At 51.3% G+C, this 20,089-nt stretch overlaps 3 protein-coding genes across 14 annotated transcripts; 1 reads left to right on the top strand and 2 right to left on the bottom strand.

Moving 5' to 3' along the window:
• The first annotated feature begins 1,253 nt into the window (after nt 1–1,253).
• On the top strand, nt 1,254–5,698 carry TUBB (tubulin beta class I). The gene is made up of 4 exons (XM_086369583.1): nt 1,254–1,477; nt 2,857–2,965; nt 3,223–3,333; nt 3,615–5,698. The coding sequence occupies exons 1-4, from the start codon at nt 1,421–1,423 to the stop codon at nt 4,670–4,672; spliced, it is 1,335 nt and encodes a 444-aa protein (XP_086225709.1). The 5' UTR covers nt 1,254–1,420; the 3' UTR covers nt 4,673–5,698.
• Nucleotides 5,699–6,458: 760 nt separating this feature from the next.
• On the bottom strand, nt 6,459–16,510 carry FLOT1 (flotillin 1). 12 transcript variants are annotated; one of them, XM_086369590.1, is made up of 13 exons: nt 16,399–16,510; nt 15,843–16,102; nt 15,464–15,539; nt 15,286–15,376; nt 14,922–15,065; nt 14,665–14,784; nt 14,477–14,572; nt 14,113–14,265; nt 8,830–9,011; nt 8,628–8,673; nt 8,394–8,531; nt 7,973–8,137; nt 6,459–6,809 (listed from the first exon to the last, which is right to left on the bottom strand). In XM_086369590.1, the coding sequence occupies exons 2-13, from the start codon at nt 15,883–15,885 to the stop codon at nt 6,780–6,782; spliced, it is 1,284 nt and encodes a 427-aa protein (XP_086225716.1). In that variant the 5' UTR covers nt 15,886–16,102; nt 16,399–16,510; the 3' UTR covers nt 6,459–6,779. The 12 variants fall into 12 exon arrangements, with proteins under 12 accessions (XP_086225716.1, XP_086225711.1, XP_086225714.1 ...); XM_086369585.1 differs by having other exon boundaries at nt 15,843–16,050; XM_086369588.1 differs by having other exon boundaries at nt 15,843–15,899.
• A 321-nt stretch (nt 16,511–16,831) lies between these two features.
• On the bottom strand, nt 16,832–18,100 carry IER3 (immediate early response 3). Its single transcript, XM_086369630.1, has 2 exons — nt 17,862–18,100; nt 16,832–17,761 (listed from the first exon to the last, which is right to left on the bottom strand). Exons 1-2 carry the CDS (start codon nt 18,069–18,071, stop codon nt 17,501–17,503), a joined length of 471 nt encoding a protein of 156 aa, XP_086225756.1. The 5' UTR covers nt 18,072–18,100; the 3' UTR covers nt 16,832–17,500.
• Between the last annotated feature and the right edge of the window lie 1,989 nt (nt 18,101–20,089).

Here is a 20,089-nt window from a genome sequence, read left to right as displayed (position 1 = left end):
TCCAGTATTCTTGACTGGAAACTCCCACGGACAGAGAAGCCAGGCAGGCTGCAGTCCATGGGGTCGCAAAGAGTCGTACATGACTGAGCACACACTCAGGGAGCCTGATATCCCATGTCCTTTATCATGGTGCTTACCACACTCTAGTGTTTGTTTATACACTTCTCACCAAATTGCAAGATCCTGGAGAACAGTGAGCTAATCCTTAATCATTTTTGTATTCCTAGCTCCTGGTTTGGTAGACATTTAATATCTCTCAAGTTGAATTAATCCCTGCGAAGAAACATGCCACTCAGATTTGAGCTCATCCAATTTTTTTCCCATCCCCCTCCCTACCCCTTTTATTTTAATCCCGAGGTTCTTGAAAGGTTGCAATAGTCAACCACCTCTCAGTGAAATCAGCGAATTGAAAAAACACTGACTTCATCAAAGTGCCTATCAGGTATCTCACCCCACAGTTCGCCTCTTAACAGTGTGTTAAATGCGGCTGTAAGGCGCAGATCCCCACATGGACGGAGACTTCCGGCATATCTGCTTCTCTATTCTTGAACATACCTTCCAGACAATTAGTTTTTATACTGAAAAGTCCTTGATGCAATTTTGTTTCTTTCTAAATATTATCATTAGAAAGCTCCCAAGGAAATAGCAGGAAGGCAATGCCCTCCTCCTTCCCGAAGTATCTGGGGGAGCCGCAGCTTACTGGAGTTCATGCCAGTTGGGTCACCAGGGACCAGCTGTTAGAGAGCAGATCAGGGTGCCGCATTTCTCCCCGTTTTCGCTGAGCTAAGCAGTCCTGTCTTCCCAAGAGCTACCGCAGCGGGGAGCTTTCAGGGCGTGCCCCCACTCCACCTTCCAAAGCCTGGCACACCAGGGTTCCCAATTCCTGTACCCTCGAAAACTACTCTCTTTTGATACCAGAAGAGTCTGGCATAGAGGAAGGAACCTTAGCGCCAGGCCGTTTTTCAGTCAAAACACCCAAACCAAAACCCCCAGACCCAGTACCCACCCATTCGTCCTTTCATTTTGCAGCGTGGACAACAATAGAGAACTACAACTCCCAGGCAGGACTGCGCTCGTCCAGCAGGGACCAATGGACGTGTGATACAGGACCGGCACGGACTAATCAGGGCCAGCCTAGTGAGGCTTTGTCTCTCCACCGCGGCGCGCGGCGAGTTCTCCCGCCTCCCGGCCCCCGCGCACGCGCGCCCCGCCCTGCCCGCCTTTCCTCCCGCGCCCTCCCCTCTCCTTTCTCCCTCTCAGAACCTTCCTGCCGCCGCGTTCGGACCTCGCTGCTTCAGCCTCCGGGTCCCGTTCCATCTTTCCACCCTGCGACTAGCAGCAGAGAAAAACTAATTCCATAATATTTTTTTGCCCCGTATACACTTTGAGGCGAGCAAAAAGATTAGAATAAATTTTAACAATGAGGGAAATCGTGCACATCCAGGCCGGTCAGTGTGGCAATCAGATCGGTGCCAAGGTAAGGATTTTTAACCTCTTTTGACTGTATTTATTTTTAAGGGAAAAAAAAAAAAAAAACAGGTATATTATGACGGATGGTTGTAGAACGTTTGCATCTTCCATTCTTAGTCAAGATTTGCCCCTCAAAACTTTTCTATATAAATGCACCTTTGAACCTTAGGATTTGCTTTTGAAAAATGAGGAATTCTTTTTCTTGGCAGGTTCATTTTGGGGAAGCTGTAAAAAGCACCCTTCAGGGTTAGGGGGCGGGAAAACCGAGTTTCTGTAAAATTTTACTTAGAAAGGGGATCTCCTAACGGTCCGAGGACCGGGAAGCGAGGGAGATGCGGAAACGGCCCGAGACAAAAGCTAGATGAGGTTTTCCCCATGTGCATCCCCCTTGGCGGGGCTTCGTGGGGCTAAGCCAGAGGGGGAAGGGGCGAGGATGGCGGGCAGCTGCCGAGAGGTCAGATCCAAATGTGGGGGCGCGATGAGCCAGGTGGGCTGGGCGACATCCTTTACAAATGATCAGGAATCCCCGGGCGCCCGCGATCCCCAAGGGGCGGTCCCGCAGTTATTCGTGCATGGAAGGCTAATATGTGCTGGACTAATTTGTTCCTTTTATTTCCCCTTAACAGACTCTTGAGGGCGTGGACAGATAGGGAGAAAGGGCGAGGGGGAAAGAGTCCATTCTTTGAAAGGGTTCCTCAGAACTAGAGAATAGGACAAAGGGAAAAAAAACCTCATTTAAAGCAAGGGGGTTAAAAGCTAGGAAAGAAATGAAATGTCGAGGCCAAGGGGGAGGGGTGTTTTTTTTTTTTCTTTTTGCGCGCGGTTACAGTGTAGCGGGGGAGGGGCAGGGAGGAAGTGCGGCTGCTACGTTGTAGCAGAAGGGCGGGACCCGGGCGCCCCTGGCGCGCTGGGACAATGCGGCCAGGCCGGCGGGCGGGGGGCGCGCGAGCCCGCGCCAAGCCCCGCCCCTGGCGCGCGGAATTCGCCCTTCGGCCCCGCCCTTGCGCGGCACCTCCCTTTGTCGGCCGCCTGGCGCGTGCGTGCGCCGCGGTCACGTGCAGGGCGGGGTGGGCTCCTGCTGCAGTGGCTCCTTTTCTCTGCCCCCCGTCTCTTTGTGACCAGGGTGACTGCCTCCATCTACCCAGCCCTGTGCCTGCGATCGCCGGGCCCTTTAAGCCACACAGCATCTCACGTCCCAGGCAGTGAAAGCTGCCGTTTTTCCGAAGGTGCATGTGGCTAGTGGAAGGGTGTGGCAGGCAGGCAGGCAGAAGAAATGCTAGATCCTTGGGGAGGGCCCGCCACAGGCGAATCTGGAGCTAAAATGGCAGTAGGGGAGCATAATTGGCTGGACCCTGAGATGTTGAAGACTTTGCTCTTCCCTGGCAGTTCTGGGAGGTGATCAGTGATGAACATGGCATCGACCCCACCGGCACCTATCATGGGGACAGCGACCTACAACTGGACCGCATCTCCGTGTACTACAATGAAGCCACAGGTGAGGGCAAGAGCTCGGGAAGCAGGGGTCCCATCACTCCCACTTCTCTGGGGTCTCTGCCTCCCCCGGACACCCTTTACCCCCTTAGAATGAATCCATCTACACTCATTGGAGACCTTTCTCGCTTTCCCAGTGGCTCTGCTGCCACCTGGTGGCAGTGTCTGAAATCACACATTTGGGTCCCCGGCTCTCTCTTGGCCCCAATTTATTTACCTTTATGTCTTCCAGTTTTCATTCTTTTACTTTATTTCTTCTAGGTGGCAAATATGTCCCTCGTGCTATCTTGGTGGATCTAGAACCCGGAACCATGGACTCTGTTCGCTCAGGTCCTTTTGGTCAGATCTTCAGACCAGACAACTTTGTTTTTGGTGAGTTAGGGAGATATCAATAGATACTGCTATTCGAGTTATTTGGGTGCAGCAAGAGTTAGAAATGATTGTACTGGAGTTTATACAGCCTTGTGTTTTTAAATCTAATGAAGAGTGGAGGTAGTAATTTAGATAGTAAATTATACAGGGGCAGATATATCATCGGGGAGTTAAGAAGGAAGATAAATCCACTGGCTGTAATCCAAAAGTTGAAAGGTAGAAATGGGGCTGTGTATCTTTCACACTTGACTGAACAAGCTTGCCTTATAACCTCATTGCAGGTCAGTCCGGGGCAGGCAACAACTGGGCCAAGGGCCACTATACAGAGGGAGCCGAGCTGGTTGACTCGGTCCTGGATGTGGTTCGGAAGGAGGCCGAGAGCTGTGACTGCCTGCAGGGCTTCCAGCTGACCCACTCGCTGGGTGGGGGCACTGGCTCCGGAATGGGCACCTTGCTCATCAGCAAGATCCGTGAAGAGTATCCCGACCGCATCATGAACACCTTCAGCGTGGTGCCCTCACCCAAAGTTTCCGACACTGTGGTTGAGCCCTACAACGCCACCCTCTCTGTCCATCAGCTGGTGGAGAACACTGATGAAACCTACTGCATTGACAACGAGGCCCTTTACGACATATGTTTCCGCACCCTCAAGCTGACCACACCAACCTATGGAGACCTGAACCACCTCGTCTCGGCCACCATGAGTGGAGTCACCACTTGCCTCCGCTTTCCTGGCCAGCTCAACGCTGACCTCCGCAAGCTGGCCGTCAACATGGTGCCCTTCCCACGCCTCCACTTCTTCATGCCTGGCTTTGCCCCTCTTACCAGCCGTGGCAGCCAGCAGTATCGGGCCCTCACTGTCCCTGAGCTCACCCAGCAGGTCTTCGATGCCAAGAACATGATGGCTGCCTGTGACCCCCGCCATGGCCGGTACCTCACCGTGGCTGCTGTGTTCCGTGGGCGGATGTCCATGAAGGAGGTAGATGAGCAGATGCTCAACGTGCAGAATAAGAACAGCAGCTACTTCGTGGAATGGATCCCCAACAACGTCAAGACAGCTGTTTGCGACATCCCACCCCGTGGTCTGAAGATGGCAGTCACCTTCATTGGCAACAGCACAGCCATCCAGGAGCTGTTCAAGCGCATCTCGGAGCAGTTCACGGCCATGTTCCGCCGGAAGGCCTTCCTCCACTGGTACACAGGTGAGGGCATGGACGAGATGGAGTTCACCGAGGCTGAGAGCAACATGAACGACCTCGTCTCCGAGTACCAGCAGTACCAGGATGCCACCGCAGAAGAGGAAGAGGATTTCGGTGAGGAGGCCGAAGAGGAGGCCTAAGGCCAAGTCCCTATCACCTTAGGCTTCTTAATCCCCTCAGCCTTCTTCCTCAACGACCCCTTTCCTCTCCCTCAGAATTTGCATTTTCTGCATCTATCTTGTTTTTCTTTTTTGGGGGGGATTCTAGAACAGTGCCTGGCACATAATAGGCGCTCAATAAATATTTGTTGTTTGTTGAATGTCTCTTCTCTCTTTCCACTTTTGGGGAGCCTAGATTTTCTGCATTCTGGGTAACCCTGTCAATTTTCTTTCTGGTGCCCACTCCTCCCATCTGTCCAGTTAACATTTCCCTCTCTGTTTTCGAGATAGCTCTCCAAGAGGCTGGGGTTCCTCAAATCTCATTTAGAACCGTGTGCTGAAAACCTGGATTGGTGACTGCCATCCTAGGCCGATGTGCTGGCCCAGGGGAAGGAAACTGAGCGAGTAGAAGTCCCTACCAGAAAGGGTTGGGTTTGGAGAGGGGCATCCAGGGTACTGAAGTCCTAGGTGCCAGGTATCTCCCCGCTCCTCTCAGCTTGTGCAGAGGTGTTGACAGTATTATCTTCATTTTCAGTCTCCTTCCAAGTTCTGTCCTAAGCTATTACCTTTGCAAGTTTCTGGCCCCCACCCTATCAAGTGGGAATCCCTTCCTCTTCCACTTTATCTCCTTCATAATAACGTTGAATTCCCTCCTTTCTCCTGTTTGAGAAAGGGGGTCAAGAGAAGCAAGAGATAGCCTTGGTCTCTTAAGTCTCCAGAAAGCCCCTCCCCACCCCATCTTATCAAAAAAAAATGATACGTATCAACCCCTTCTGTACTTATATGGAAAGGTATGTGCTGCCACCTAAACGTCATTCCCCAGACAGGGGACAGAACACCTTCCATCTTTTGGCAAACATCTCATCTCTCCTGCTACTGCTTCCCCACTTCTTGATTTTTGTCCTATTCTACACTTCAGATTTCTATTGTGTTGAACTTGCTGCTTTTTTTCATATTGAAAAGATGACATTGCCCCAAGAGCCAAAAATAAATGGGAACTGAAAAGAATCTCGCAGCACGTGTGCTCATTCAGGGAAAGATCGCTGGTGAAGGAGGCATGGGGCTCCAGGTCAGTTGTACAATATACTCTGCTCTCTATAAACAGGTGAGAATATCCTTACACCTTAATCCCTGGTACCCTGTCTTAGTAACTGGGATAGATGCTCAGATGTGAGGAGATCTAGGGATAGAAAGGAGAAATGAGGTGAATGTCATATAAGTGGTTGCCAGATAAGCATCCCCTTGAACTTGGAGAAATAGAGATTCTCCCACCTGCCCAGATGTACTGAACCAAAAGTGGGTTGGACCCCAGCAGTCTGTTTTTAACAGTACTCCAGAAGAATCTTGGGAGATGCACAGACACTGTTTACCACTTGGAACACACAGTACCTCCTGGGTTCCTTTCAGTTATGGATATATGGGTTTTCTCAGCCTAAGGCAAAAATCACCTGGGGAGGGGTGGTGTCATATCATAGTCCCATTCTAAACTGACACTAGTGTTCCACCTAATAACTCCTGCTACAAAGAGCACAGTGTTAAGTCTCAAATATCCCTTTATTATCAGTAATTCTAGGGACTAACATAATTACTGATACTGCTGCTACTTAAGGATGCTCTTCTGACTATAATGAATTTCAGGGTAGAGTGGGGGTATTCTACAACTCTTAACAGTACAAGTAATTACTGCTTCGCTCCCACTGTAAAAAGCACATTGAATGCAAGAGAGAAAGCTACACTCTAGCGTTCATTTTGAATTAGTTACACCGAATTAAGTATCAGTACTTACTGATTTATTTGACAAAGTTGAGACCTGCAGACCATCCCTTAAGATTTGGTCAGGGAAGAATTCTGGACAACAGGCTTAGTTTAAATAAGTTGGGGGTAGGTCATCAGAAGGCATGGGAGCCCTAGGGGATTGGCAGTCTTGGCAGTATGGGATTGGGAAAGGGAACAATTCCCTTCCAAGGCAAGGCACAGGCTATTTGGCAAGGAGAGGTGATGTGCTCACGGAGCCAGCTGAAGTGCGTGCAATAACGGGACCATTCAGGCAACTTGAGTTATGAGATGGGGCATCACGAAGGTCCAGGGTTCAGGCTGTTCGCAGAGGCTTGTGGTTCACCTGGCAAAAAAACAACAGTGGTGACTGTGTGAACCAGGTACCTGTTCTCCCAGGCTCCCATCTGGACAAATGGGCTGCAGGGAAGACATTCTTACAGAAGTATTCTAGTTTTTCCTAGTACCCTATCTCACTGCCTTTGCCAGGCAGTCATTCAGATTCTTGCATGAGTGAAGAAAGGGGTGAAGGGGGCCAGATCTCTGTACAGGCCCTCAGGGAGACTCCAAGGAACCCAGCTCAAAGGTCACTGATTCAGCTCAGTGCTTTTATTTACATAGGCATTTATTTAACACACTCTTCATATAGTACTATGTGCTAGGCACTAAACACTCCAGGTATTTACCCATTTAATCCCCTTAACAATTCAACAGGGTGGTTACTTTTTGACCTGGCTTTAAGGTGAGGAAACAAGTGCAGAGAAGATGAACTTGTCTAAGGTCAGCTGGCATGCACTTCAGCCAGGATTCACACAACAGTCTGGCTCCAGATCCCACTCCCTGATCTCTACCATAACCAACAGGTGACTAAACGGGCACCAAGGAAAGCAGTGATACACCTTGGAATTCAACGTCAACAGGCTGTCACCAGTTCCTTCTGCTAGTGGGTTAGTTCCCTAGTGACTCAGAAGATAGTCTGCCTGCAATGCAGGAGATCCAGGTTCGATCCCTGGGTCAAGAAGATACCCTGGAGAAGGGCATGGCAACTCCAGTATTCTTGCCTGAAGAATTCCATGGACAGAGAAGCCTGGTGGGCTACATACAGTTCATAGGGTTGGATCGAGTTGGACACAACTGAGCTACACACACACACAGCCACACAGCCACAGCCACAGCCACACACACACACGTGTGTGTGTGACCAAGAAGAGCAGAGGCTCTAGAGACAGCAGGCCTGGGTTTGAAGCCCAGCTTCACCATGTATGAACGACATGGGCTAAACTGAAAGTTCAGTCACTTTGTAAAACCCTACACACCCCAAAGGAAGTTTTAAAAAGTTTTTTAAACCATTTGTGCAGGAGCTTAGCACTCTGTCTGGCACATGGAAAGCAATGACTAAATGTCAGCAGCCCCAGGCCTCCTGGGTGCTAGCCCCACGCTGGGCCCGCTGTGTCATGTGCCACAGGAACCTGGCAATTCGGCTCCCAGCCCCACCCTAGAAACCCTCACCTGGGAGATGCTGACGCCTGTGAGTCTCTCAACACTCTCTGGCAGGCGGCTCAGGATGTCCAGCACTTCCCCGGTCACTTTGGCTGCTCCCATGGCCCCACTTCCACTGGACACCAGTGTGATCTTATTGGCTGAGGTCAAGGGACCACTGATCTCCTCTGCCACCTGGTAGGTAAGATGTCCACTCAGCACCAGGGTCTTACCACACCCATCCTAAGACTCCTTACTCTGGGTTTTTAAGACCTGTGTTCTTCGCTTTTGTGAGCATCACCCTTCCTTGTTCTGGTCACTGGCTGGTAATTCCCGCCCCTAATTCATGGCCCCTAGCCTGGTTCTCCCCTGGCCCCTCGTTCCCTCCTGTCCCTCCACTGCTCTTGTCCATATGCCCTCCACCGCCCCCACCCCCATCCCTACCCCAGACCTGGGGCAGCTTCTCCAGCAGCATGTCCAGCTGAGCAGCCTCCTGGTACAGCTGGAATGCTTCTGCCTTCTTGGCCATCTGCTCAGCCTCGGCCCTGGCTCGGGCCCCTATAGCAAAGGCCTCGGCTTCTCCACGCATCTGAGGAGGGTACAAGACACGTGAGATACGGTAGGTAAGGATGAGAGACCCCAGCACCAGCAGCACCCCACTCCCTCCATCAGTTGGCTAACTCACCCGCACAGCCTCGGCTTCTGCCTCCGCCTGCATGATCAGCTGGGACCTGGGCAAAGGGGAGTGGAGGGGGTAGTTGAAGAATAGCCCTTGCTCTGGGAGAAAGATTCGGCAGGAGGAGGACAGGTAGAAAAGGCCTCAGCTTTTTGTCTGGGGGCGCCCAGGTGGTGAAAGAACCCTGAGGGGGGCAGGGAGGGGTGTTTACTTCTCTGCCTCCGCCAGGCGCTCCAGCTTGTAGCGCTCGGCTTCCGCCGGCTTGCGCACGCGGGCCTCCAGCTCCTTCTCCCGGCGGGCGATCTCCTGCTCCTGCACTGCCACCTGCTGGGCCCGCTCCACCACCTGCACCTGCACCCGCTGCTCCTCGATCTGCTGTTTCGTCTTGGCCACCTGCGTAGGAGGGATGCTCAGAGTCAGAGTTGCGGAGCAAGCGCCTGGGAAGCAGGGAGGGCCAAGGCTCCAGGGCAGGATATTAACATAGAGCACACCACGTGCAGCTGGTCTCCGTGGGCTCAGCCTGCCCAGTGCGGTCCATTTCTGGGACAGATCTGAGGTATGGCCTGGGGAGGGGTCTGGTCCTCCCCCAACAGGGCCAATATCCATGGTTAGGGCTGTTCCCCAGGCAGTCTTAGCTAGCTTCAGGGCTGGATAGGGCTGCAACCCAGCCCGTTTGCCCTCAGGCCAGGTGAAGCATCTCTCCACTGAGCTCCCCATCACCCTATTTCTCCACCAAGTCTTCCTGTAGAGTATGAGCGCCTGGAGGGCACTGCACGCATGGTGACCATCCCTCACCTCCAAGGCCAGCCATTTCTCTCCATCAGTGTAGCGGTTATCTTAGTGGCAACTGGCAACTGGCTTCTGAATAGCCTCTCGCCAGCTTTTGGGGAGTAGCGGGACGGTGTGTGTGTGTTTATCTTTTGTAGGTCGTCCAAATTCAAAAGAAAAAAAGTAAAGCAAGATCTCTTCCCACCTATTTCTCAAGCCACCTGGTTGGTTGCCTTCCTCTCAAACAACCACTGTGACCAGCTTGTTGTGTATCCTTCCAGGGCTACTGTAAGCAACCACAAGGGTATGTATACATCATAGACTACTTCCTCTTACTTAGGCAGATTTCATTTTCTTGTTCCTTGGAGAGTACAGGGGTCAGAAGGCTCTTGCCAACATGTCGGTGAGCAGAGGTCTGGAGGAAGAACATACTTCTTGCCTCATTGCTCTGGCTTAGCCATGCACCATCTTGCCTGTGATATATCCACATGAGAGATGGAGCCCCTGCCTTTAAAGGGCCCATGTGTTCATTCCAGAGGAAAGGGGCTTCTAGACATGGTACCTTGTCCTCTTTGACCCTAAAATTTCAAACCTGTTCCAAACTGGACTAGTTAACGCTTGACCTCAGGGTGCAGCATCATGGTGCTCCTGTGTTAGAGCCCCCACTTCCACCCCCTTCTTTCTCTTCTTTAGACCCAGCCTCCAGCCATTCCCTCAGAAAGAGTACATGGGATATGTTTTTTGAGATCTTGCTTCTGTGGGTTTTTGATTTCGTTCTTTTATTTGAATGATGATTAAGTTGAGTACAGGTTGTGAAAGTGAAAGTGTTAGTCGCTAAGTCGCGCCTGACTCTTTGCAACCCCACGGACTGGTAGTCCACCAGGCTCCTCTGTCCATGAGATTCTCCGAGCAAGAATACTGGAGTGGGCTGCCATTCCCTTCTCCAGGGGATCTTCACAACACAAGAATCAAACCAGGGTCTCCTGCATTGCAGGTAGAGTCTTTACCGCCTGAGCCACCAGGGAAGCCCCCTGAGTTCAGTTTACTATGCTGTTATTAATTTTCCACCAGAATTTTGAAGGCATTGCTCCATGGTCCTCTAGCTTCTTGAGAAATCTGAAGTCATTCTGCTGCTTGACATCTCTTCATTCTCTCTGGAAGCTTTTAGTTCTTTCATCCTTGGTGTTCTGAAATTTCACAGTGATGTGCTTCAAGGCAGATGTTTTTCATCCACTATGTTAGGTACTTGGTGGATCATTCAATCTAGAAAGTCAGATAAACATGTCTGATTTTTTTCACTGATGATTTCCTTCCATTTTGTTCTGTTGCATCTCCTGGTCTGGCCTCTTAATATTCTTTCCCAATTTTTCCATCTGTTTTGTTCTATTTTCCGACAAATTTGTTAGAATTTCTCTTCCATTGTTTTTTTTTTTTTTTCCATTTCTGCCACCTTATTAATTTCTAAAAGCTCTTTGTTTTCTGTGTCCTGATTTGCTGGATATGAATTATTCTTTTATCTTACTGAGGATATTACTTTTTAAGCTTTCTTCTCTCTGCATAGCACATATCCTTCAAACTGCTTTGCTCTGCTTGTGGTTTTGGCCTGTCCTTGTTGCAGGATCCTTCATATGTCAGGGAGTCTGTGCTTGTCTGCTCACAGGGAGGAAGGTCAGAAACACTGAAGGGAAGCTCTGGGTATGTGGGTGAGGCTCGGAGGCTTTGAGCTTCACTCTAGGGTGACCCGGGTAGTTCATCTGCTGAGGAACCTCTGATTCAGGACCTTCAAGTCTTTCATATCGGGTTGGTCATGTTCCCCAGAGCAATCTTTTGATCTCTTCTTTGGAATATGCGGGTTCTGGGAGCCATGTGGAATAAGGGGCTGGGGAAGCGGTCGGTATTCAGCATTCAATAGGCAGTCTCTTCATGCCTGTTACTGGGAGAGGGAGCATCACTCAGAGGCAGACAGCTCTGAGAAGTCACTTTTCACCTGTTTCTCCTTATTTCAACCAACTTATCCCAGCTCCAGAGGCCCCTGGCGCTGACAACTTCTGTGCCTCAGGTCATTTCATTGTTTTCCCCCCTGCAGCTTTGTGCTCAGCTGTCTCGGACACTTCTTGAGTCGTCAGTTGCCCCGACTTTCCAGCTCCCACAGTGATGCCATGGTTTCTGTTCCTTCTGTTCCTATTCGCTCCACCTTTTTTTTTTCTCTCCCAATTACTCTATGTGAATTTAATGAGATTTTAAGAGGGAGTGCAATTAGCTGCATTTATGCCATTCACAGCTTTGACAAACCTAATTCATCTTCTTGCTTCCTCTGTTTTCTTTTGACAATCAATTCTCGATGCAGCAGCTGGACTAATCTTTGTAAAAATGTAAACTAGACCAGAGTACTTCCCTTCCTGAAGTTCTCCAATAGTTTCCCATCGTGCTTTCAATCTTCTTCTAAGTTTCCATCTGTTGTTGTGTGCTTAGTTGCTCAGTCATGTCCTACTCTTTGCAACCCCACGGACTGTAACCCACCAGGCTCCTTTGTCCACGGTGACTCTCCAGGCAAGAATACTGGCTCCCCAAATCCTAGGAGATCTGCTTCCCTCTGCCTCTCCTCACTCACAGCACACCAGTCATGCTGGATCAGAAACCTCCTTTGTGTTCCTGGGACACAACCCCTCTTTTTTACATCAAGATCTTTGCATGTGCTAGTCCCCTGCCTAGTCACTTGCCATATATATAAATTCTATTTGAACAGCACTGGACTAGAACGTTCTTAGCTCACAACTCTTTACATTGCTGGCTCTTTCTCATCTTCAGGGTTATCTTATATATCATTTTCTCACAGAAGGTTTCTCTGATCATCCCCAACCTAACAGAGTACCCCCTCCAATAGAATACCACCAATTTATTTCCTTCATAGCAGTTAAACAACTTAATTAGAGCCAATGAAGATTATTTATTTGCTTATTAGTTGTCTCATATATTATAATGTAAAGCTCCATGAGGGCAGGAATTTTATTCTATCTCATTCATACTTATATACTCACCTCCAAAACAATGCCTGGCATATAGTAGGCATTTAATAGATCTCTGTTGAATAAATCCTTATTTTTCCAGCACCTAGCACAAAATCTGACACAAAACGAGGGACTAATAAAAGTTGAACAGAACCCAAACCAGGCTATCCTTTGATTAGCAGACAAGGAAAGCCATGTTGAGAAGATAAAGTCCCACCCAAGCTGGTGGTTTTCACTAAATCAATACTTCTCAAACTTCAATGTGTACATGAATCACCTAGAGATTTTGTTAAAATATAGATTCTGATTTGGTCTGTTGGGCTGGAGCCTCGGATTTTGTATTTATAACAAGCTCCCCAGGGATATGCTGTTGCTGGGAGGCAGACCACACTTTGAGCAGTGAGTACTATGCCACACTCAGGCACCTATCAAGCCACTCAGGGATTTAATATCATAACTAAAGATGTGTTACACTTAATGCTTTCAGCCTACACCAACTCTTGGCAAAAATGAATTTCATAATATTGGGTAAAGGTCTCAAAGTACAGTTGATTCTCATTATTCATGGTAGTTCCGGTTTTCACAAAGTAGCCATGAACACTGAATTAACCAATACTTATTGTGGGATCTTAGTTCCCCAACCAGGGATCGACCCCTGCACTGGAAGCACAGAGTTTTAACCACTGGATTGTCAGGAAAGTCCTATGTATCTTTGTTTTATGCATTTCTGCGTAAAGACACCATATGTAATGTATTTGTTGATTCATTAGCAATGAACTCACATCCAACAGCACTATAACTCATGCCCGAAAGCAGCTTATCTAACACATGTATATTCTCCATCAAGCACATCAAGTCTTCTTGGACTTAGGAACTCTAGACGGCACTCAGCACCACACTTGGGGGCATTTTGAACTGTGAAATCACCAACACAGAGCACAAAAGTGCAAAATATGTAGCAGTGAACATACTGCGAAAATGACATTGTTTACAGTAGGAGCTAAAACAAGGAAAAAACATCTTGTTCAACTGAGAGGCACGTTATCAGGCAACTCAAATTTTTCTCCACTCTGTGCATGTCTGCAAATGGTCATCAAGACAAAGAGCACTAGGGAAACCATTACTCTTTTAGCATTTAAACCAGTGCTCATTTAGCATTAGCTCTTTAGAATATTTTAGCATTGAGGCAAATTCTCAAATACAAGATCTGCAAATGATGAGTATCAACTACACTTTGCTGCATTATCAAGGCCCCCACAGGTCACTTTGTGGGATTCAGAGTCCAAGTCCATGTTTCTCTTCCTCACACCCTCTGTGATCACCAGGGCTGCTGGGAGCCTTGGAGGACTGTCGTGCAAATGAGAAAAAGGCACCCGTTCCTCTGGGGAGATGCAGACCCATTCACGCACAGCTTGGGGAGTGGAGCACAGGCCGATCTGAGCTCTGGTTCACCCTTCATCCAGGTGCCCTTGCCCAGGACACAACCCGCCCCAAGCCCCTGATCAGCCCTATCTACACCCCCTTTCTAGGCCTTTTCTTTGCTTGTCAGCTGAAACATTTAGGTCTTTTAAATCTTCCTCATATGGAGGAGTTGGGTCAGAAACCGAGAGTCAAAATAAGGGGATCAAAGTCAGGATATGAGAGAGAGTGGTGGCCTGAGAAGAACAGGGAGGGAGTGAAATCCAGCCTGGCCACAGGGCCAGCATGGGGACTCTGACCTGAAGTTGGTAGGCCAGGTCAGCCTGTGCTCGGCGCGTGTTGACTTCGATGTCGTATGCGGCCTTCTTCAGCTCGTAGTCCCTCTGTGCCTTGGCCATCTCAATCTCACTCAGGTACTGAGCAGACACCTTTTCCTGCTTGGCTTTGGCCTCCTGTTCATGCAGAGATTGGGTAGGACATCAGAGAAGGCAGAAGAAGGCCCAAGGGAGAGAGCCTGCTCTCCGCCGAGCTCCTCCATCTTCGCCCTGGGCCCGGCCTCATCTACATCCTCTGCCAACCCTGCTTCACTGGCCTCACGCCACCCCCTCTCCCATCAGGTACACAAAAAGCCCTCAGAAACCAAGCAACCCCCAGCTCTCTCACCCGGATCCCGGCATCTCTTTTGGCCTCTGCTTCCCCAATCCGAGCATCTTTTTGGACCTGAGCTGTTCGAGCCTTCCCCAAGGAGTGCAAATAGTCCTGTGGGAGAGATGCAGATGTCACAATCCTCAGAAGGGAAGGTTTACCAGATGGGAGCAGGGAAGTAGGGAGGACCAACTGCTGAGGTTCACCTGATCGTCGTGAATGTCCTTCAGGGTATAGCTGACCACGCTGATGCCCATGTTGACCAGGTCTGAGGAGGCCACTTTGAAAACCTGCTCTGAGAATTTCTGCCTGTCCTTATAGATTTCCTGGGATAACAGGATGGAAAGAAGAAGGAAGGGACATGCTCAGATCCTCTGGCCACCATCTTCCTCAGACGAGTTGGGTTCTTAGGCCCCTTGCACTCTGGCATCCCTTCCCGATCTCTCCCTGCCCTCAGGCCCACCTCCACAGTCATGTGGGCCATGATAGCCCTCTGGTGGCCCTCCAGTGTCTCCAGCGCGATGTGGGCGATCTCTGCCTCCGTCTTCCCCAGGAACATCTGGCAGGCGGCGGCCAGCATCTCCTTGTTCTGGCCCTGGATCTTTACCTGTAGCCAGAACAGAGTTGGGGAGGGTGTGGGGAAGACCTCCTGAAACCAGAGTACAGGCAGGTGCCTTGGGGATCCCTGGAGAAGTGGAGACTCGCAGAGAAATTTCTCCACAGGCAGAGATAGGGAAAGCCAATGTGAGAAGATTCTTAATGTCTGGGGACACAGAAGATGCTGGGTGGGGGAGTGGGCTTTGGGGGAAAGGCTCTGAAAGCCTCACCTGGGCAATGCCAGTGACTGAGATGGGGACCCCATGGCGAGTGTAAACCTTTTCACTCTTGACATTGAGGGTCAGTGTGTTGAGTGAGATCCTAAGGGAAAGAGAAGGGATGGACAGCGTGAAAAGGAAGAAAGGGAGAAAACGGGCGTTCCCTTTCCCCAGTTTTCTTGCTACCTACCTCTGGATTTGCTGGATGCAAGGCAGGACAAAGACACGGCCTCCAGCCACCATGACTGGGGGGCTCCGGCAGAAACCTGCAAGGGGAGGGGGCAGTGAGCTGTGGTGGCCCGTGGCCGCGGTAGAACTGTAACGTGGGGAGACAGAACTTGGGAAGGGAGCGCGAAGCAACCTCCACGAGGAAAGCTGGAAGCTGACAGGGGCCAGGGGCAGTCCAGGCCTTGGAAGGCTACGCAAGGAATAATCACAAGTGGGTGGCATGCAGCCATCGTGGGCGGGGTGGACAGAAGGCCTGGCTCTGGGGAACTGGTAGGGAGACAGGGAAGAGACCTCTGCAGTGGGGGGGGGGGCTCACTGGCTGAGCAGAAAACAATACTTACCGGAGACCACCATGGCCTCATTTGGGCCACAGGTGAAAAACATGGCTCAGGCTGGAGCTGGAGGAGGGGGAGAGAAAGCCTTTGCGGATGCGAAGGGGCGCCGCGCAGTCCACAGGAGCGAACTCTTTCCCTTTCCAGTCAGTCACGCCCAGCCTGCAGACGCCGAGGCCCAGGATCTTCCGCAACCCCGGATCCGCTAAGGCTTTTTCTGTGAAATTTCGCAGACAGCCAGCGATTCTCAGCCGCTCACCGCGCCCCACCTTCAGTGATATGAAGCTCTCTGGACCCGGAGAGGTCCCCAGACCCTTGCGTTACCCTCCCTGTTCCTCTGCAACCCACTCCATCTCCCCTCCCCCACCTACCTTCCCGGACTCGGGCGGCGGCCCGGCTGGGGTCCCGGGGAGGGCGGGGCTACGTAGGGGACCTGGGAGTCTAGCAGGTGCCACCCGTGTAGGGTCTCCCTGGGAGCTGGGCCCGCGCCCCCAACCCAGCCGCACCCTACTGCTGCTGCAGACGCGACCCCGCCCCCCGCGGAGGACCACCCCCTCCACCCTACCCCCGGCCTCCGGCGTCCGACCCGCCCCTTTCCCGGCAGGCCCAGCTCAGATCCGCAGCCCTCGAGAGCTGCAGAAGCGGCCCCGGAAAGGGGGAGGAGGCCCCACTTAGCCGCCCTTCCGGGGCCGGAAGTCCCGCCCAGGCCGCCCCACGCCCCGCCCCGCGCGACGTGACTTCCCTGAGTCCCGCACCCGGGGAGAGGGAGATTGACTCATGTCGGATTTGCCCCTTGTCAACTAACTGAGAAAAACCGCAGATTGGGCAAAGACTGACAGCATCACACGGTCACAAGATGCTGAGTTCCGTGGCTCCGGGAGGAGGGACTCAGGGGCCCGGGGAGGAGCACCGGCTGGGGACTTGGCCGCGGCTCCTCCTCCTCCTGGCGCTTTGAGGAGAATGGGGGACCGCCACTTGTAAAGAGACACTCACATGACTGCTGACAGTAAATCAAGTTTATTTGTGTTCATAGAACATACGGGGCGACCCCAGAGCAGCCTCCTGACAGCCCACCGACCCCGCAGCCACCCCCTTGGAGGCAACTTCAAGGAGAGTGTAGGCCAGGGACCTTATTCTCAACGGTTCCCCGAATCTTCACAGACTCGCGAGTTGAGATGCTGGAGGACTGAGAGTGTCACTGCGACCCACCACCATCCTTGACTCCCAGCCTGGGCGCCTTCTCGACCCGGGTTTCCTCCATCCCTTTTCCCGGCCTCGCTTAGTTCTGGGTGCTTGCCTCCACCAACCCCAAAGAGCCCAATAAATACCCAGAGACCTGCATTTGCAGCAAGGTGCACATCTCGCACTCCTGCATAAGTTAAAATAAATATTACATACACCCCTCCATCACCTAGGGGGACACACATAAATACACATAAATATTATTAGGAGCAATGAGAAATAAGTTAACGACGCACTCATTCCCCACCCGGCCTAGCCCCGGCGTGCCGGTGCCTGTCTCTCCCAGGCTCGGACTGGCGTCTCAGCCGTAGTGTTGTGTGTGCGAGTTGCCTCGCGAGTCCCAGTTTGGGATACGCTCTCGCGCACCAGGTACACCCAGTGTTTCTTGGTTTTTCAGGTTCTTTAGGGGATGTGGGGAGTCCCGGTTAGAAGGCGGCCGGGTGTTGCTGGAGAAAAGTGCTGAGATCCAAAGCGTAGTCCGAGGGCTCCGAGGTCAGATTAAGGGGCTCGAAGACCGGGGTTGCAGCGGTGGGCGCGGGGGACGGCGCGCTGGAGATGTCCTCCGGGGCCAGGGGTGCAGACGCACTGTCTTCAGCCATTAGGATCTGGCAAAAGATGATGGTCAGCAGGACAAAGAGCAGCCTTTTGGCAGGGTTCGGTTCCTCGACTGGCAGCTGACGCCGGACCTGAGGGGAGGTGATAAAAAGAACAGGTCAGATCGGGGCCCCGGCGTCCAGTAGTTCACCCTCCTCTTCCCCCGGGATTGTCCACTTCGGCGACACTCACCACTCGTGGGTAGAGGACCCTACGGCTGCGCTTTCGATGCCCGCGGGTGGCGCTAGGGCGCGCAGCGGGGGCCACCGCGGGCTCCGGGAGAGGGTCGAAGGTGAAGATCTCGGGACCGGAGCCCCGTCGGGGTCCCGGGCTGGCGGAGGAAACCGGGGTCGGAGCCCGCAGGACGGTCATGGTGGGGAGGGAGCTGCGAGAGTGACACATTGTGCGCTGCGCTGAGCCGAAGGACGAGTGGCCCCGCAGTCCCGCAGAGCTAGTTATGTACCCCGAGAACTGGGCGGGCCCTTCTCAACTCCACCCTGGGGTGGGAGCGGTTGGAAGGTCGGCTGGAAATTCCGAAGATTAAGCATAGAGAGGGGGCGGGGACTTGGCTAGTGCCAACCGTAGGCACTCCTCAAGTGTGTGTTGTGAGTTGTGAGTGGAGGCGGGTGAAATCCCAGACTGCGGGCACATGTCAGGACATGTGGCAGCTGGAGAGGGGCCCACAGACAGTTTGAGACGGTTCAGCCACAAATCCCCATCTCTGGGGACGTGCAGAAAGGCTTACATAAGGAAGTCTGGCCCTCTTGCTACAATCCTGATCCAGCAGAGTCTAGGAACCACAGTTACAGTGCATATTTACACGTTTGTAGGGACTGAGAAAACAGCAGCCTAGGAAGGAAGTCATTAAGAAACACTCAAGAAGCCCAAGAGAAATGAACACAGTAGCACACACAGACACAAGTCTGTCTGCTTTAGCTCGCACACGCACACACACACCACGTTGTAGAGGTGGAAAAATTTCTCCTTTTCTTCCAGTTTCTTTGGCTGGTTCAATAATTAAATTGACCTAGGACAGATTAACAGGAGAAAACAAATTTAATTGCATACTTAACAGGAGCCCAAGAAAACTTGAGACTCAAAGGCAGTCAGGCAATTGAAGTTTATATGCCATCTTTAGCTAAGGAATGGGAAAGAGGCCTGGGGCTTGAAGGGGAGGTGGGTAATTCACAGGAAGATGGGAAGAGCAGGTGATTGTTAATGAGATGTTTGTCCTGCCAAGCAGGTTAAGTTTTTCCGATCAATGTCATCGCTGGACCAGGCCCCCTACTTCAGTTATTTAGGCCGTGAAATGAGAGGTGCAAGGCTTCTCTTGATTCTGCTGGATCTTGATTGCTCCAAATAATTCACATGCCAGAGGAGCACATTTTGGGGTGGCATATTCTGTCCCCCTTCAACATGCATATTACATACACACATGCACAGAACGAAAGTGCAGTGACTGCACAGGGGCAACCCCACGATGTGCAGAAATGTGCGTGCATGACTGGAGCAGAGGACCACAAAACACAAAGGCAAGAAGTGAGCAGCCACCTGGGTTTCAGTTTATATGAAGAACATTTAAACTGTGAGACATTATGCAAATGTTGTAGTGATGATAATAACACAAGAGAGAATGGACACATTTTCATAACTGCCTTAGAGACAGCTGCTCTGGACACAGAATTTAACATCTTTTGAGCATTCAACAGGGCCAGTGTGTGTGTGTGTGCGCTAAGTTGCTTCAGTCATGTCCAACTCTGCAACTCTATGGACTGCAGCCTGCCAGGCTCCTCTGTCCATGGGATTCTCCAGGCAAGAATACTGAAGTGGGTTGCTATTTCCTCCTGCAGGGGATCTTCCCAACCCAGGGATTGAATCTGTATCTCTTATATCTCCTGCATTGACAGGCAGGTTCTTTACCACTAGTGCCACCTGGGAAGCCCCAACAGGGCCAGACGCCCTGTTAAAAGGTACTATTGAGTACTGGGGTAGGTTCCAGCATGTGGGTTGGTGAGTGAGCTAAGCCAGATAAAGCAAGCACATCAGATTCTAAGAAAATGGAAGACTAAGTCTAAGGGGAACCCAACAGAGCAACTGTTCCTGTGTGTCTAATCAATCAGACAAGGCAACAGGGAAGAATGGCATTTGAGATAACCTTGAACAGTGGGTGGGATACCACAAAGTCAGATGTGGAAGATGACTGAGAAAGAGAATGGAATCAGCAAAGGCCTTGAGCTGGAAAAGTACAGGATGTGTTTGGGGAATCATAAAAAAAACAATCTCAGGATAAGCTTCCCGTCAAGCAGTGGTGGTGAAACCCAGCAGGACCCTGTGGGGCCCTCCTGGGGACCAAAACCTTTCTGTGTCCCCTGTTTCTTGTTTCTAGGAAAAAGGCTTCAGCTTCTTAGACCGTCCCTGGG

The sequence above is a fragment of the Bos grunniens genome, chromosome 23, assembly GCF_055505025.1.
Source record: "Bos grunniens cultivar Pamir isolate PY7600 chromosome 23, Bosgru_T2T1.0, whole genome shotgun sequence".
NCBI classification, from domain to species: Eukaryota; Metazoa; Chordata; class Mammalia; order Artiodactyla; family Bovidae; genus Bos; species Bos grunniens.
The sequence above is the reverse complement of the archived record's forward strand: the minus strand, read 5'-3'. Positions and strand labels throughout refer to the sequence as shown.